Source organism: Rhamphochromis longiceps, linkage group LG8 (assembly GCF_057381845.1).
Source record: "Rhamphochromis longiceps isolate RC_006_pf linkage group LG8, R_longiceps_female_GT1.1, whole genome shotgun sequence".
Classification (NCBI taxonomy): Eukaryota; Metazoa; Chordata; class Actinopteri; order Cichliformes; family Cichlidae; genus Rhamphochromis; species Rhamphochromis longiceps.
In genome coordinates, this window is record NC_140564.1 from 21,914,653 (window position 1) to 21,929,929 (window position 15,277).

The 15,277-nt window shown below is 40.9% G+C and overlaps 2 protein-coding genes across 4 annotated transcripts in view; one reads left to right on the plus strand and one right to left on the minus strand.

Annotated features, from left to right (window-relative positions):
- Nucleotides 1–194: 194 nt before the first annotated feature.
- Nucleotides 195–13,861, minus strand: tdrd1 (tudor domain containing 1). Of its 2 annotated transcripts, none has more exons than XM_085416450.1 (26): nt 13,694–13,861; nt 11,433–11,600; nt 11,260–11,297; nt 10,820–10,880; nt 10,519–10,633; nt 10,301–10,367; nt 10,088–10,168; nt 9,807–9,986; nt 9,562–9,705; nt 9,314–9,479; nt 9,140–9,223; nt 8,873–9,049; nt 8,676–8,783; nt 5,838–6,008; nt 5,337–5,579; nt 4,904–5,026; nt 4,235–4,342; nt 3,846–4,013; nt 3,265–3,609; nt 3,069–3,185; nt 2,820–2,945; nt 1,790–1,957; nt 1,300–1,704; nt 1,036–1,098; nt 871–914; nt 195–716 (listed from the first exon to the last, which is right to left on the minus strand). In XM_085416450.1, exons 1-26 carry the CDS (start codon nt 13,716–13,718, stop codon nt 627–629), a joined length of 3,585 nt encoding a protein of 1,194 aa, XP_085272576.1. In that variant the 5' UTR covers nt 13,719–13,861; the 3' UTR covers nt 195–626. The 2 variants fall into 2 exon arrangements, with proteins under 2 accessions (XP_085272576.1, XP_085272577.1); XM_085416451.1 differs by lacking the exon at nt 13,694–13,861 and adding an exon at nt 11,860–12,904.
- The window catches only part of ccdc186 (coiled-coil domain-containing protein 186), a 25,046-nt gene continuing 23,588 nt past the window's right edge, over nt 13,820–15,277 (plus strand). For both annotated transcript variants that reach the window (XM_085416452.1, XM_085416453.1), the window contains exon 1: nt 13,820–13,942. The gene's annotated coding sequence lies outside the window, so the exon portion shown is untranslated. The remainder of the gene's footprint in view (nt 13,943–15,277) is intronic.

Sequence of the window (15,277 nt, forward strand, 5' to 3'; positions counted from 1 at the left end):
CACAGATGAGTACTTCACATGACCTCCTCCCATCTCCAACAGGTACGAAAACGGAGTGGCTTAGATAGTTTTACATCCTGGTACCACTTAAGACACATGAAACTACAGAGGCATTAAAGTTAAACTTTTTCCCTTTGGTTTACTGTATAGAAAGCTTTAGTAATCCATCAGCTTAAAAGAACACAAACATCGCTGTATTGTCTTTTTTCCACAAAGTTTTACATAAAACTCAAACATGTCAAAACAGAAGTGAGTCAGTGTGAACATCTCACCTGAACAGGTTATTACGACTCAATAAAGGAACAGATGGCAGCACAGCATGGGCCACAACACTTACAGAAGACACACAAAGATAAAGAGAGCTGAACATCTCTTGTTGCTGAATTTTGGCATTTTTTTCCAGAGGAAAAGCAAACAAAAAAAATAACTTCAGCTTAACCAAAAATTAAAAACATAAGTAAAAGAGGCACATAGAGTAGAATCTCACAGATAAGGGAACAAAATTAAAAGGTACAAAGAAATACGGAGAAAGCAAACACAAGCTGGTTGGCAGCTTCTGGAGACCAGATTCAGTTTGGGAGAAACAATCTGGGAAAGAACAACAACCTTGATTTCAAAAACAGGATTCAACAATGTTGTTTATCATATTTCTTCTGTCCAACAAACATTTGGATCAGCGAAAGCTGCAGCTTCATCAGCTCTTCCAGCTCATCGATCTGTGGAAGAGAAAAGCAAATAAAGCAGTCGCTCGTTTGCATTTAATTTTAGAGAAAAATATAAAAACATTTTGTAGTATTAACAAAAGCATTTATAAAATAGTGCCATTTAAGATCTTTTAATGTTAATCAAAACTGTGAGATCAACTCTGACCTTGGCCTGCAGGCTCAGACAGCAGCAGCCTGAGGTCTGAAGGGCTAGGATTTGAATGAGAGCGGAAAGAGAATCAGAGCACAGCAAAACGTCATGTCCAAAGAAATCCAAACACTTGTCAGTTCAGGTGAAAACGATTCAGTTTCTAATCTAAAACATACACACCATCACTGTTGGAAGTATTTTGGATTGGCTTTATTTGCTCAGTAATCTCCTTCACTGGTTCTCCTGAAGAACAAAAAACAATGACCCAGTCCTGTTATCAATTAAATACTTGATACACATCTTTTTACCAACCTAAATATACTTGAGCAAAGTAAAATACGGCACTTAAAAAATCTCACATTATTTTGGATACGTTTTGTCAGTTCTCTTTACACTAAAAAGAAACCAGTAACTTAATCCTACAATCACAATCTTATTACGAACCACAGGCCGATGCTGCAGAAATATTCATCTTCTCTTCCGGATGCTGGGATATTGCATCCACAGTATTTGCCAGCACTGTGGTGCTCACTGGCTCTTTTTGGTTTTCGGGTACCGATTTGGGCTTAGAGCCGTCTGGTGCGGCTGCAGTGTTGACAGATGTGCTGCTGCCAGTTTTGTCAGTCTTCTGGGTCGAGGTTGTGCAAGGGTTACTTCTCCTCTGGGCATGTAATGCTTCTGAGATCATGTCAGTGACGTTTCCCCCGCCCTTCTCAGCGGGCAGAGTGAGTGAGAGCACGTTAGCAGAGCCATCAAAGTGCTGGACTGTGGCGAGTACCCCATCCAAGACCGCGTTTTGAAATATCAGCTGCACTTCCTGAGGCCACTCTGCTGGAAAGTTCTCCTTACCTATCAATAAACATGAGGCAGTGCGACACGAGTCAGTAAACTAGCAAAGCCCAGAAAATGACAAAGAATACTTGTGCTGCCTTACCAGCAAGAGTGCAGCGAGTGATCTGAAAGGGAAGCTCCAGCGGGTTGCTGGGGATGGGCAAGATCCGGGAGTATGGCACCTTCTCACTGTTGCCATAGTCTGCATAGAGGACACTCACCTCTTTCTCACCAACTTCTAGGATTACTGCACGGTACCAGTTATTGTCAGCTGGAAAAAAAGAAGTCTAAGTCTATATTTTGTTTTGTAGTCACAGGAATTCCAACACAATTTAGAAAGAAAAATTGTCAAACTACTCAGCATTGAATGAAATATTACATTTATCCTCATTGGACTAACATATAGAACTCCTCTGACCTTACAAGCACTAAAAGCTCAATGAAAACAGACCTGCTGTAAGCTGGACTGTGGAATGTAACCCCAGCTAAAGCCTACTCCGTGTATACTGTGTTTAAAGCCACACACACACACACACACACACACACACACACACACACACACACACACACACACACACACACACACACACACACACACACACACACACACACAGTGTAATTATACCTACTAGAAGACATGAAATTACCAGCTTAGCTCTGTAAGAGCAAGAATTTCAGGTGGGGTTTCCAGAGCAGACCGCCAGCAATGAAAACTGGATGTACACTAACAGGATTAGTGTAACAGCAATTTTGTCCTCACTTGATTTTTTCTTGTTACCATGTTTATATTATTTATTAAATGAAAATTAGTAAACAACATTTCCTCAAAGCATTATGAGATGTGAAAATTAGTCTCCCTCAATCAAGCAAGGCGAAATATTTAAAATTAGATTATCTGTGAATATCTCATTCAGGACTAGCCTTCAAGTTCCATCCAACAACTTTTGTGAGAACCCATTTGCCCCCTTGTGGCTAGAAACAGTTACTGCATTGCCTGCGAACGGTGAACTAGTGCTGCTCTCTGTGTCTATAGCAGGGTTACAGTGACCTAAAAATCCAAACTAGGTGAGGAAAAAAACCTAACCGAAATTAAACAAAAACAAAAAACCCTGGCACATTTGAAAGAACCCCACCTGAGAACTGAGCACAACAAGCAGCCCCAGGAGTTGGTTTGCCCTTTACAGCTGTGGACAAGGTGGCCTGGCTGTTGCAGTAGACAGCCAGCTCCACCATCACCTCCTGAAGCTTTTGTTGATCCACTACAGAAATAAATCAATAAATAAACAAACAAACACAAGCATAGAGAGCAATTAGATAAGACACAGCAAGGTCTATGTTATGTACATGCATTTTATAAGACAGTAGAAGACAACTGTTTCAACCTTGAGCAGGACCCAGCAGATAAAAGATGGAAGGATTAATGATGCCCGCAAAATAAGGCTGAAAGGCATCACTGAGCGGCAGCTCCACAGTCTTCCACTCCACTGGAAAAGATGGCACTGAAACCAGAATGCAACATTATAAATAAGCCTCCTAAATCACCACCAGCATCTTGAGGACTTCCTCTCTTTGGCTGACCTTCTGTGGACACTGCAGTCCATCCTTCAGCTGGTATCTCTTTGAAATTAACTTCTGTCTGACTGGAGACTTGAGTTTCTAAGGGATCTTGCTCATTTGTCTTCACGCTTTGTTTGGTTGCAGAGCCTGTTGTTCCATGTGTTTCTCTGGCAATCTCTCCAGGAACTTTAGCTAGTTGCTCAGAAATTAAGGCAGCTGCCACATTTACTCCTCTGCTTTCCAGCTCCACACCGTAGCCCTGTTCAGTGACAGAGAGGACACGTGCAGAGAGCTGCTTACCATACACCTGAGTCTGGAACCACAGCACAGCTTCACTGCTCCACTCTGATCCAAGAGGCTCCACGCCTAAAAATCAAACACACACCACTCAGTATAATCTACCCTTTAAATTTTTGTATTTTTTTAATTCAAACGTGAACAAACTTCCATCTGGCTTTCACACAGTTCCAAAGCTATAATGCAGTCTCTCCATGAATGTGCCAAAATATATGACAATTTCTCACATTTCAAATATGCTTCATATTGTGAAACAGAGCTCTCAACCTCACACACACACACACACACACACACACACACACTACCTGTGAGCCAGCAGCGAACTGCCTGGAAGGGTAGAGTCAGTAGCTGGGCTGTAATGGATCGAAGGTGGCCCTTTTCAACTGTCAAGCTGTAGCCATAGTCCACAAAGTTCACAGCTACCTTGTCATCAGACAGCCCCGTCACCATAGCCCGACACCACGCTCCATCCCCTGGGGAACAAACAGCACATCATGTCCCATAAATGCCCCAAACACAAAGAAAGACAAGATTCATCATGAGTGGATTTAGATCACAGTGTGGGGAAAAAGCAGCTATAATAAAAACCCCAGAACATTTAACTGACAATAAAGTGTGGTTTGTGTCATGTTTTAGCAATCGGCTGCTGAGCTGATGACATTTATAAAGTCAGTGGTACAGCAGATGGTCTCACCAGGTAACAGGGCACAACAGGGCTCTCCCACCTTGGGCTCGAAAGGTGACGCATCAGCCTCACAATGCTGCTTTAACTGAGCCCCCAGCTCTTTCAGGCGCTGGTGGTCTGACAAACACACAGATAACACATGCATGCATCAATAAATGAATCCTCTGACTCATGCTGTTACTCTCTTCATACTGGATATTTATAGCTTAATTACTGGCATTTTATTTGCAGTATTGTTTTGCATTTTTGCTTGCTTGTAAACACCATGGTGGGGTTGCCCACCTCATCATATTGTTTGTTCTGCTTACAAAGACAAAAGACCCAGACTACCATCCACTCTCTTCTGCTTATTTATTACTGTGGTCTCATTAAAAGTATCCTTAATTTTCTTTTCACTTCTGTTTTTATTTCCTTGATATAAAATATCTGAATGTTTTTTCACTAAATAAAACAAGCCTTTGCTAACATTTATCCTTACACTGGTGGTGCTAATGCAACTGTACATTTTTACAATATATGGAAAATATTGCAGAATAATTACATGACTGAAAATCTGATAGATTTGCTGCCTTTAAAAATCTAAAAATAACTAGTTACTAACGAAAAGTCTCTGTATATTTGCCGAGACAATGCTGCTATGGGTAAAAATGGCGGCTATTTAGGCTAAAGAAACAATACCTGTAGGACTGTCAATGCGGCAGTAAAACGCTGCTGGGTTCTCAGCCACGACAGTGACTAACAGTGCCACCGCCTGGCTGTTGCAAGGAAGCTCAGTACAAGACCAAACCAGAGGCTCACATGCTGGGAGAAACGAAGCCAAATCACATATACACTTAATCAAGTTATAAAGTACTTTGGTTATTCATGTCTAACTTATCCACAAGCAAGTGGTGACTATGGCAGGTAAATTTATGACCACAAGAAGAAAATCCATGTCAATGTCACAGGCCTCTGCCAAAAAGGAATATTTGCTTCAGGTTTTCAGTTCTACATCATCATCATTTCCCCCAAGATGCATCAAATGAATCCAAATTAATCTCCCCATTAAAAAAAAAAAAACCCCAAACAAACTAAAAACCCAATAAAACCATTACTTTCAGATGCATCATACCTTGGGCCTCTGCAGTAACCACCGTCTCATTATCAGTAGTAACAGCACAAGGTGCAGCGTAACCTGCGGATATCAGCAATTCAGCTATATTGGCCTGTGGATCGCTGGACTCATCAATCATGGTCACCAATGCCTTGCCCCCATGTGCACCCTGGATTTCAATGTGCAGTATTCGGTTTGACACTCTTCGCTGCAGAGCCAGAAGGCAGTCCTCCGGCCAGCTCTCCCCAACAGGCTGAACCCCTGGAATGGAAACACCGCCCCCAAAAACAACAGAGGGACACACTAATCATGCGTTTCTGTATTATTTTCTCATTTAAAAAAAGACAACACCAAAGAAATGTAGTGTTTTTAAGTCAAAGTATACAAGTAACTTTAAGTAAAAATAGGTGAAAAAAATTAAATGACATTTGGCATAAAACTGAGCTCTCTCACATTCACAGCTTAACACGCTTAAGAATTGCTAAGCACTCAAAATCTACTGCATAGTGGAAAAAATACCTGCTAGACCACATGGAATAGCCTGCATGGGAAGGCGTAAGAGTGAGGAAGCGATGGGTCTAAGGTGGCCTAACCCGACCTCCTCAGAGTTGCCAAAATCAAGGTACCCCACACAGACACGTTCCTCTGATGAATAAGCCAGAATCTTAGCCCTGTACCATTGCTTGTCCTCTGGAGAGAAAACACGAAGAGCCAGAAAGTACATTTATTACACCATTTTAAAAAACACACCATCTCTGAATTAGCTTGTTAAATACATTTCAGGCACAGGACACTTTGAAATCAAATAATGATAAAAGTAGAGCTGGGCGATATGAGATTTTTTCATATCACGATATGTTTTTTTCATTTCAGGCGATAATGATATCTATCACGATATAAGCCAAATAACTATATTTGTAAGATTTAAATGTGCCTTTGCTCACAAGTAAAATGTGAAATAATCAGCAGCTTGTTTTTATTTAAATATTTATTTCCCATAATAAGTTCAACAGGGTAGATGTACTTAAGGAACATGAGACTTTTTCAGATAAATAAAGGCAAATATTGCAAACTACACAAAAGGCAGCCGCTAAAGCGTTTAAGTTTCAAAATAGAACAAACGAAACAGACTAAATTGTCAATTCCACTTAGAAACAAAATATTAATTCTAAAAATAAATCTTAGTTTGTTTTACAGAATAACAGACAAAACTGACTAACTTTCGTCAGTATCAAATAAACTGAGAACTAAAAGGAAATTCTCAATCTCTCCTTGTTGTATAGCTTAGCTTTTCAAACAGTTTTAACAGTTACTTTAGTCTGACAAAAGCCGAATGACGAATTAGCGCTTCCAGTCAGAGACTGAGGCTACGTCCACACGTACACGGGTATTTTTGAAAACTGAGATTTTCCGTTTTCGTTTTAAAAAATAATCCCGTCCACACGTAAAGGCAGAAATGAAGGAAAACGCTGCTATGAACATGCCAAAGCAGCAGGTGGCGCTAGATTCCTAACCGTGCAGAAATGTGCAGAAATCAGAAGTCTAGAAGCCTCGGTGGGAAAAAGTAAACAAAGCTGGGGCATAGAAGCAGAACCGAGTCGTATGTGTGGAGGGACAGTAACTGTGTGTATATGTAAGCATTTAAACACTGCAGAGAGTAGAATTAACAGTAACAGTATTGTAGAAATTCATTTCACTGAAACAATAACGTGGCGCACAGTGTGACGTCAAAAAATGTGCACACCTTTGACGCTGCGTTTTCTCCGTTTTTCTATCCATCCATCCATCCATTCGCTTCCGCTTATCCTTTTTAGGGTCGCGGGGGGCACTGGAGCCTATCCCAGCTGTCATAGGGCGAGAGGCAGGGTACACCCTGGACAGGTCACCAGTCCGTCAATTAATCAATTAACCTATCCCCTCAAGCTGCATGTCTTTGGACGGTGGGAGGAAGCCGGAGTACCCGGAGGGAACCCACGCAAACACGGGGAGAACATGCAAACTCCACACAGAAAGACCCCGGCCTGATGTTGGAATTGAACTCAGGACCTTCTTGCTGTGCGGCAACAGTGCTAACCACCGTGCCACCGTGCTGCCCTCTTTTCTAGTCCCTAAGGACCCCTGTCATCCACCCATTCACACACACATTCACACACTGGTGATGGCAAGCTACAATGTAGCCACACTGGCGCCACCGGGCCCTCTGACCACCACCAGTAGGCAACGGGTGAAGTGTCTTGCCCAAGGACACAACGACCGAGACTGTCCAAGCCGGGGCTCGAACCGGCAACCTTCCGATTACAAGGCGAACTCCCAACTCTTGAGCCACGATCGCCCCATGTTTTTCTAGTCAACACGTAAATGCAAAAACGGAGTTTTTAAAAATCTTTGTTTTCAGTGACCAAAAACGCCGTTTACGTGTGGACGAAAGGTGCAAACGCATAGAAAAAATCTGCGTTTTCAAAAATACCCGGGTACGTGTGGACGTAGCGCATGCACCAGTTTATTGTATTTCCAGACTTGCTTTCGGCACAATTTACAGTGCACGCTACTCTGTTTTTTGTCAGACTTGAAATAGCCGAAATACCTTCACACTACGGAACTTCTATGGCTCTTCCGTTCGACAATCTCTCCGACATTGGAACCATCATCTGTTTTCTCTTCGGTCACGCTCGGTTGATTTTTCTAGTCGGCACACTCATTTCCTCCATTACCCGGGCGGTACGGTGGCTGGCTGCTTCCCAAACAAATACACATGTGCGGCTTGGCACTTGTGCTGTACGTAACAAGTCACGTGACGTGACGCTGCGGCTGTGATTGGTTTGGCTCTGCGCTACGTAATTTGGATTGGCTGTTCTTTTTTTTCCTTTTTCTTTTTTTTTTAAGAGGACAAGAGCGGCGAGGTCTATCGCGATACATATCATTATCGTTCTATCGCCCAGCTCTAGATAAAAGTATTTAATTTTTCAAATACAAATATTTAACTCCACAGCATTCAGTAGCTCCAAATCATGTTGTGTAAAAACAAGTCAAACACTAGGACTGACAGAAATTGAAACCTCGAACCACTGAGGGGATCAATTTGACCCCATCCCACAACAACATCACCAAAGATGAAGATCAATCGATGAAAAAAAAAAAACAAACAAACACAAAAACAACAACAAAATACTCAATTACTAGAATAATCAACAGCTGTAGCCCTAATGATTAGGTTTTACTTTAACAGGGTTTAAAAAGACCCCTCTGACGATTCTAGTGTTCACTACAATACTGCTGTACAGCTTACAACAGTTTTCATAGCCAGCTATAGCGTCATACTCCCATTGTAAAACATTAATAGGTACTAAAATGTTATACCTGAGAACTGGGCACAGCACACTGTGGTGGGAGCTGGTCTAAAGTTCTGTGGGGTTGCAACCTGAGAGCAGTGTTCCCTCAGCTTTAACTGCAAATCCTGAATCAGTCCTGCAAACCAAAGTCTCAGCACAGGTTAAAGGTATATAAAAAGGTTGAGTGATTTAAGTTGCATTAATAGTTCAGCAACAGCTTCTCACCAGCGTTCTCCACCTTTTGCACGATAAGTTCAGTGGGTGACTGGAAGTGGGTGACCACAACAGAGAGCTGATCACCCACTGCTTGTGTTATTGGCTCTGGTAGTTGTGCCCAGGTATTGTCATCTTTTCCATCAGAGAGGCACCGGAAGTTTTCCAAAGATGCGCTCATCATGGCATCTGGGGAAGAAAAAGAAAAAAAATGGTTACAAAAACACATTTTAAATGTTACAAATTGCACTGACTGAGGATGTTGTATATGAATCTTACTGATATCTTGCACAGTTGGCACGATGTTAACTGGCTCTTTATCTGCATAGCCGTGTTCAAGGAGGAACGTGTTCAACTGTTTTCCTAAAAGAAAGAGACCGGGCGAGAGCTGGGCTTAAACATTTTAACTTCAGTAGATCCTTTAAATGTGCATCTCTGTTTTATATAAGTCACCCATGGAAAGCAGAATATCCACAGCATGAATGCGACCGTCTTCTACAGTTTCCACCAGCCTAACTGTGACAATCTTGCCAGCCAGCAGCTGTCTCACAGCAATGCAGCACTCGCCTGACCAGCTCCCCGCCACCGGCACAACCCCTGTGATACGACACTCCATTGCCTGCAAATAAAAGAGCCAAGGACCAAATTTAAAATGCCAGCATGTCACAGGGAATGTATTAACTGTGCAAATATGCACCCACACATGGGCAAAAAGGCTTGATGTCAGCCGTCAGGGCTCTGATCCTATCCACAGGGACATTTTCTTCATTGCCAAAGTCAATGTAAAGGACGTTAGCCATCTTATGGTCAGGAGCCAAAGTCTGTACAAGGCCTCGGTACCAGTTCTAGACACACACACACAAAAAGTGGGCCCAAGTCAAAACACAGCCAATGTAAATATTACAAATAGCAACCTGAGGACTTGCTTAAGAAGGCCTCGGCTCACCATATCACAGGAAAACTGAACCGCGCAAATCTCTCCAACACAGGGTACATGTGTTGTCACTGAGGAGCTGCAGTATGTTTTCTGAAGCTCTGTACTGATGCTCTGCAAAGATTCCAGCAACTCAGGGCTTTGAGGGACAAGGAAAAACCTGCTGGGGCTGTAGAACTCTACAACACGCGCCTAAAAACAGCAACAACCCAAATCACTCATTCTGGTATTTAATAACACACAAAAAATCTGCTTTTACTTTTGAAGCTTGAGGCAAACTGGATACATTTTACCTGGATGTCTGTTCCCTTGATGACTTTAGTTACATGCAAGTCCTTAAAATAAACCCTCTGGAGGCTAGACGATTCACCGTGCTTCAATATACAAATTTAAAAAAAATAATAACACAGATTACTTTCTTTAACTTAGTTTTGATTTCAAATTGTGCAAATGTGAAGCTTTCAACTTTTACTCGCATTAGCATATCAGTGAAGTATTGCAATTACCTTCAGCTCCCCCAGGCTGGCTCTGTCTTCTTTAGCTGGCACAGCCGCTGCTTCCACTGGTTTCACTCTTTAGATTAAGATAAACAAACAACTTCACATTATTTATTGGGCATTCCATCTAATTTCATCTTATGCTGGTAAAACAAAAAATGGATATTTAAGCATTCATTAATATTAACAACTGTCAGCCAGAAGCACATTGTGTTGCCCAAGCTTACTTTACAGGCTCTGGATCAACGGCTTTGCACACATGTCTGTGGGTCTTCCAGTCTTCTGTCTGACAAGCCACTGAGCAGTAAGGCACCTTCTTACAACGTTTGCATCGAAAATTGCCTGTGAATGAACAGTTATTTTAGACTTTACTAAAATGCTTACACAAGAACAACAGCGCTGAAATGAGAGTGCAAATCACTAAAGATAACCAAAAAACAAAAACAAATTAAGAGCCTCTGGCTTAAAAAAACAAACAAAAACATGCTGCCAAATAAACACAATGCCACATTTAAACTGTCATATTACCTTGGTGACCACAGTAGTTGCAGAAATGCACAGTCAGAGATGGCTGACCAGATCCCAACAACTGTAAGGGGAAACAAAAATAGTACTGACTTTTATTTCTATTCAACAGTCTTCTACTTCTTTTGGAAACTCCTTTTAGAGCAGATCATCTGTCTCACTCTAACCCTCAATAGCTTCCTCCTTCGTCACACCAACCCTCTGCATGTTCTCCTTCAGTGCATCCTAACTTCCTCTGAGGTCTTCCTCTTTCTCCTGCCTTACACCTCCAAAATTATCCTGAGTCCAATATATCCACTATCCCTCCTCTGCCCATGCCATCTCAACCATGGCTCTCTAACTTTGTCCCCAAAGTGCTCAATCTGAGCACTCTCTTTGATATACTTATTTCTAATCAACCCCACACATATCTAGCAAACGACAAAACCATCAACAATACATACTCCAGATTTATCCCTGTTCACTGATGAATTTATGGGACCTGCAAAATGAAAGGAAGAAAAAAAAACGAGCAAATTATTTTTACAGAATTATCAGATTCCTTCATTTTTAGTTTTATCGGTGAATAACAGCATAACTGCACATTTTGGAGGGTTTTTTGTTTTGTTTTTTTTACCGTCCCCAATGGCGCCTGATGGGAGGCGCACGGCTGGAGCGCTGGGCATGGTGAGGTGTCTTGGAGGAGGTAATGTACCGCAAACACCCGCTGGGATCGACGAAGGTTTCCTCAAAGGCAGGTTTGGTCGAACCACGTTTGTCGAAAATGAGCGGTTCATTTCAGTACCTTTCAGTGTTATATAACAAATGACTGTATCAAGACATTATACTTAACTTATATCTGCACTTTAGCATTCTTAGCTAGCTAAAGGTTACTAAAGCTACGAGTCAAGGTCACATAATAATGCATTAGCAAACCATTTTTAAAAAATCACGTTAAACGAATAAAAACCGCCAGCAACACATCTGAAGAGCATTATTCTGTCAAATAATCCAATAAACGTAACGTTTTAGTGTACTTGTACACCGCAGACTCAATGCCGTACCTTGCACGTGTTGTTTGACCAGAAAGGGAAAAAAGTTGTGCTCATGCGCAGTAGCATCAGTGTCGCACAGTTCACAATGTTCACGAGCCCAAATCAAATCAAGTTTAGTTAACAATTACTGAAGCCGATATGTTGGCTTATTATTGAGAGGTTAGGAGGAAACATAGGAAAAGTAACTGGACTGAATAGCAAAAGATCAATAAAGTAAAACCTCTGGAAAATCTCTCAAGAAAATTTGAGGAAGTACCCCAAACCGGTTGCAGCCTGAGCCTGGTTCCAATGGAGTTTTTTTTTCCTGTTAAATTGAGTTTTTCCTTCTCACTGTCCCCAAAGTGCTTGCTTATAGGCCATCATTTCATTGTTGGGGTTTTCTCTGTTTTCATTGTGGGTGCCCTGAGGAAGCTGTTGTTGTAATTTAGTGCTATATAAATAAAACTGAATTGAATTGAAAAGAACTGAAAGAGTTGAAGTTTGGTTGTGTGGCTTAGTGCTGAGAAAAGCACTAAAGATGAGATGTTTTATTTGAGGATGTTGGTGGAGCCGTATAGAGAAAGTCAATAGCAGTTGAACTGTCTTTGTGGATCTAGACAAAGCAGAGGAACTGTTGTTGTTTCCAGTAACTTCTTGTTTCCAGTGGTGATGGACAGGCTGACAGATGAGGTCAGAATTCAACTTGCCAACCATTATAAACAATTACAATACAAATAATTACAATACAAGCAATTACATTATCAAATATTGTCTAAGCCATACTTACTGAGTACCAGGAGTAGCACATTGTTTAGTACTTCATTACATCAGTGCAAGTCATTTGTTTAAAAGCAGTGTGCCCAGTGTTTGTTTTCATTTTCAATTTATTTATTTATTTTACATTTTATCTTTTACTTTTTTAAAAATATCTACATTAAAGACTAATCTAAAGCCATCGTCTGTGTATCTTTACATTTCCTTAGGATGCTTTGCCAGTAAAAAGTGTCATTCTTGTGTCATAAAGCCTATTTTACTTTAAGCACGAGCAAACCTTCTATGTGCCGTCAAAGCTAATTTAAAATGGACTGAGGCAAAATAAAAAACTGTCCTGCCATCAGACAAATCAAAATTTGAAATTCTTTTTGGAAAACATACATGTTCTTGGCTAAATCAGTACTCAGTTCAAAAGCATGCATCTCTGATGGTATGGGGGTGCTTAAGTGCCTATGGAGTTGGTAGTTTGTACATGTGGAAAGGCACCATGAGTTTTGAAATATATTTATATATATAGCTTTTAGAACAACATATGCTCATCCATTTTTCAGGGCTTTATATGTTTTAACACAACAACACTAGACTTTATATTCCAACCATTATAACAGCATGGCTTCATAGTAGAAGAGTGCAGGTACTGAAGTGGCCTGCCTCCAGTCCAGGTCTTTCACCAGCTGAAAACAGTATCATGAAAGGAGTGAAATGAAAATGTACAACAAAGATGACAGACAGACACAAATCGTACAGCATTCATCTCCCATAAGTCCAATAATTGATCCCCCTAGTTAACGAATGTTTATGGGCTCTTGTTAAAAGAAGTTTTGATGCCATCAAATTCAAAATCACCTTTTTATTCCTTTAAAAAGGTACATTTTTAAGATTTGAACATTTAATATATGTTGATTGTTCTACTGTGAATAAAATATGGGTTTATGAGATCTGCAAATCACTGCACTCAGTTTTTATTTACATTTTATACACCATCCCAACATCTTCAGAACTGGGGCTTTACTGTGCTCATATGCGCTCTTTCTGAATGTGTAACATATTATTAATTCTTCCAGAAAATAAACGTGGGTGTTGTAGATACCTGTAGTCAGGGCTGGGCTGTCCATGGGCTGGAGCCTATCCTGTATTTACGTCAGACAAACGTCATTTCTCACTGGGCTGTCATTGGTTTATGTCGTCTCATCGGTTCTCTTGCAGTGGCCATATTTGTTGATGTGTCATATCAAAGTGACTGACTTGTGCGATCAGCTGGTAAGGCAGGGGAGGTTCAAAGTTCATTTTTACCCCGATTGTCTCCACATCGAAGCACACCATGGGGTTTTCCTTCTCGGTGGGTAACTTATAACAGCCTTTATTAAGCTTTCTTTGATATTTATGTTCGATGCTAGCGCTAGCTGCGCTAAGTCAAGCATGAGATGATTGGATTGTACGAGCTAACACAAGGCTTATCAGTGTAGCTTAGCTTTCTAGGCTAACTGCCCGCTTACAGTTTGTCAGTCTGTAGTTTAGCGTTAAACCTATTGTTAGTAGCTATATTTTACTCACAGGGTGTTCTATGTCGTACGCCAGTCTTTCTTTTCCTTTCGTTTTCATAGCCCTGTCAAGGCAAAATCAATAGCTAGCGAGCTAAAGCCATCAAAGGTGTTGCTAACGTTAAATGAAGCGAAATGTAGATTAATCAGCAGTAAACACAAGCGGGACGTCGGCCTGCTGCTTACAGCAAGCTCGGACACTTAACGGTATGTTTTAATAAGACTGACTGCCTACATTACAATAACTCCTGTGTTATTGCATGGCACCCGTCACTGGAGCATCTTCTGCATTGCATCTGTTAAAGCTGTTGCGCTTTTACTGCGTCAACAGAAGACGCCGTTTTGTAACTGCAGCCTTACATTTATGACTGCAGGGTAATGGTGAGCTTAATGCTTGTATGTATTAGTGTAAATAACATAAAGAAACTCCTCTTAGTTGGTATAAGAGCAGTGCTAGACGATGGTATTGAAAGAGGTGGGACAAATGAGGAGGATTTCGGGACATGAAACAGAAAAGGGGCGTCACGATTACACATTGTTAAAGGGAGAATAACTTAAAGGATCCCAGTTATTAATAATCATAGTAATGAATAACACGGTAAATGCTGAGAAAACGCTATTTAAATAAAAAAAATTGTAATTTAAGGCTTCAGACTCAGATAGGACGGCTTTGTTTACTAACCTTAAACCATTTAGAGCAAATCTGCTAGCAGACACATTTTCTTAAATTATAAACTGTCTTTAATTTCTTTTTCTCAGCCATTGCTGTTTTATTTCTTATTCTTTACGTTGACTGGAGAGTATGCACGAGTCCCTTCGAAGTGTAATAAAAAGTGAAAGTGAATGAATTCATTAAACAGGATGTTTCTAATTGTGGGACTTCTGAATGCATGTATTTTGAAAGCAAGTTCAGGCTTTGCAGTAATCGTAAATGCCTATCTTATGTGTGTACCATGCTCTTCAAGCTGTATCTCACCACAGGTTTTTCCAGGTCCACACCCCTTTGTGTGTGTCGCAGCAAATGAGGCTGTATGTTGGGAAATTCTTTGAGTTTAGGCTTCCTTTTGGTTGCATAATAAACTACAATGAGGAAATTTTAAGCTTAACAAGGAAGGGAAAACATGATAGTAATC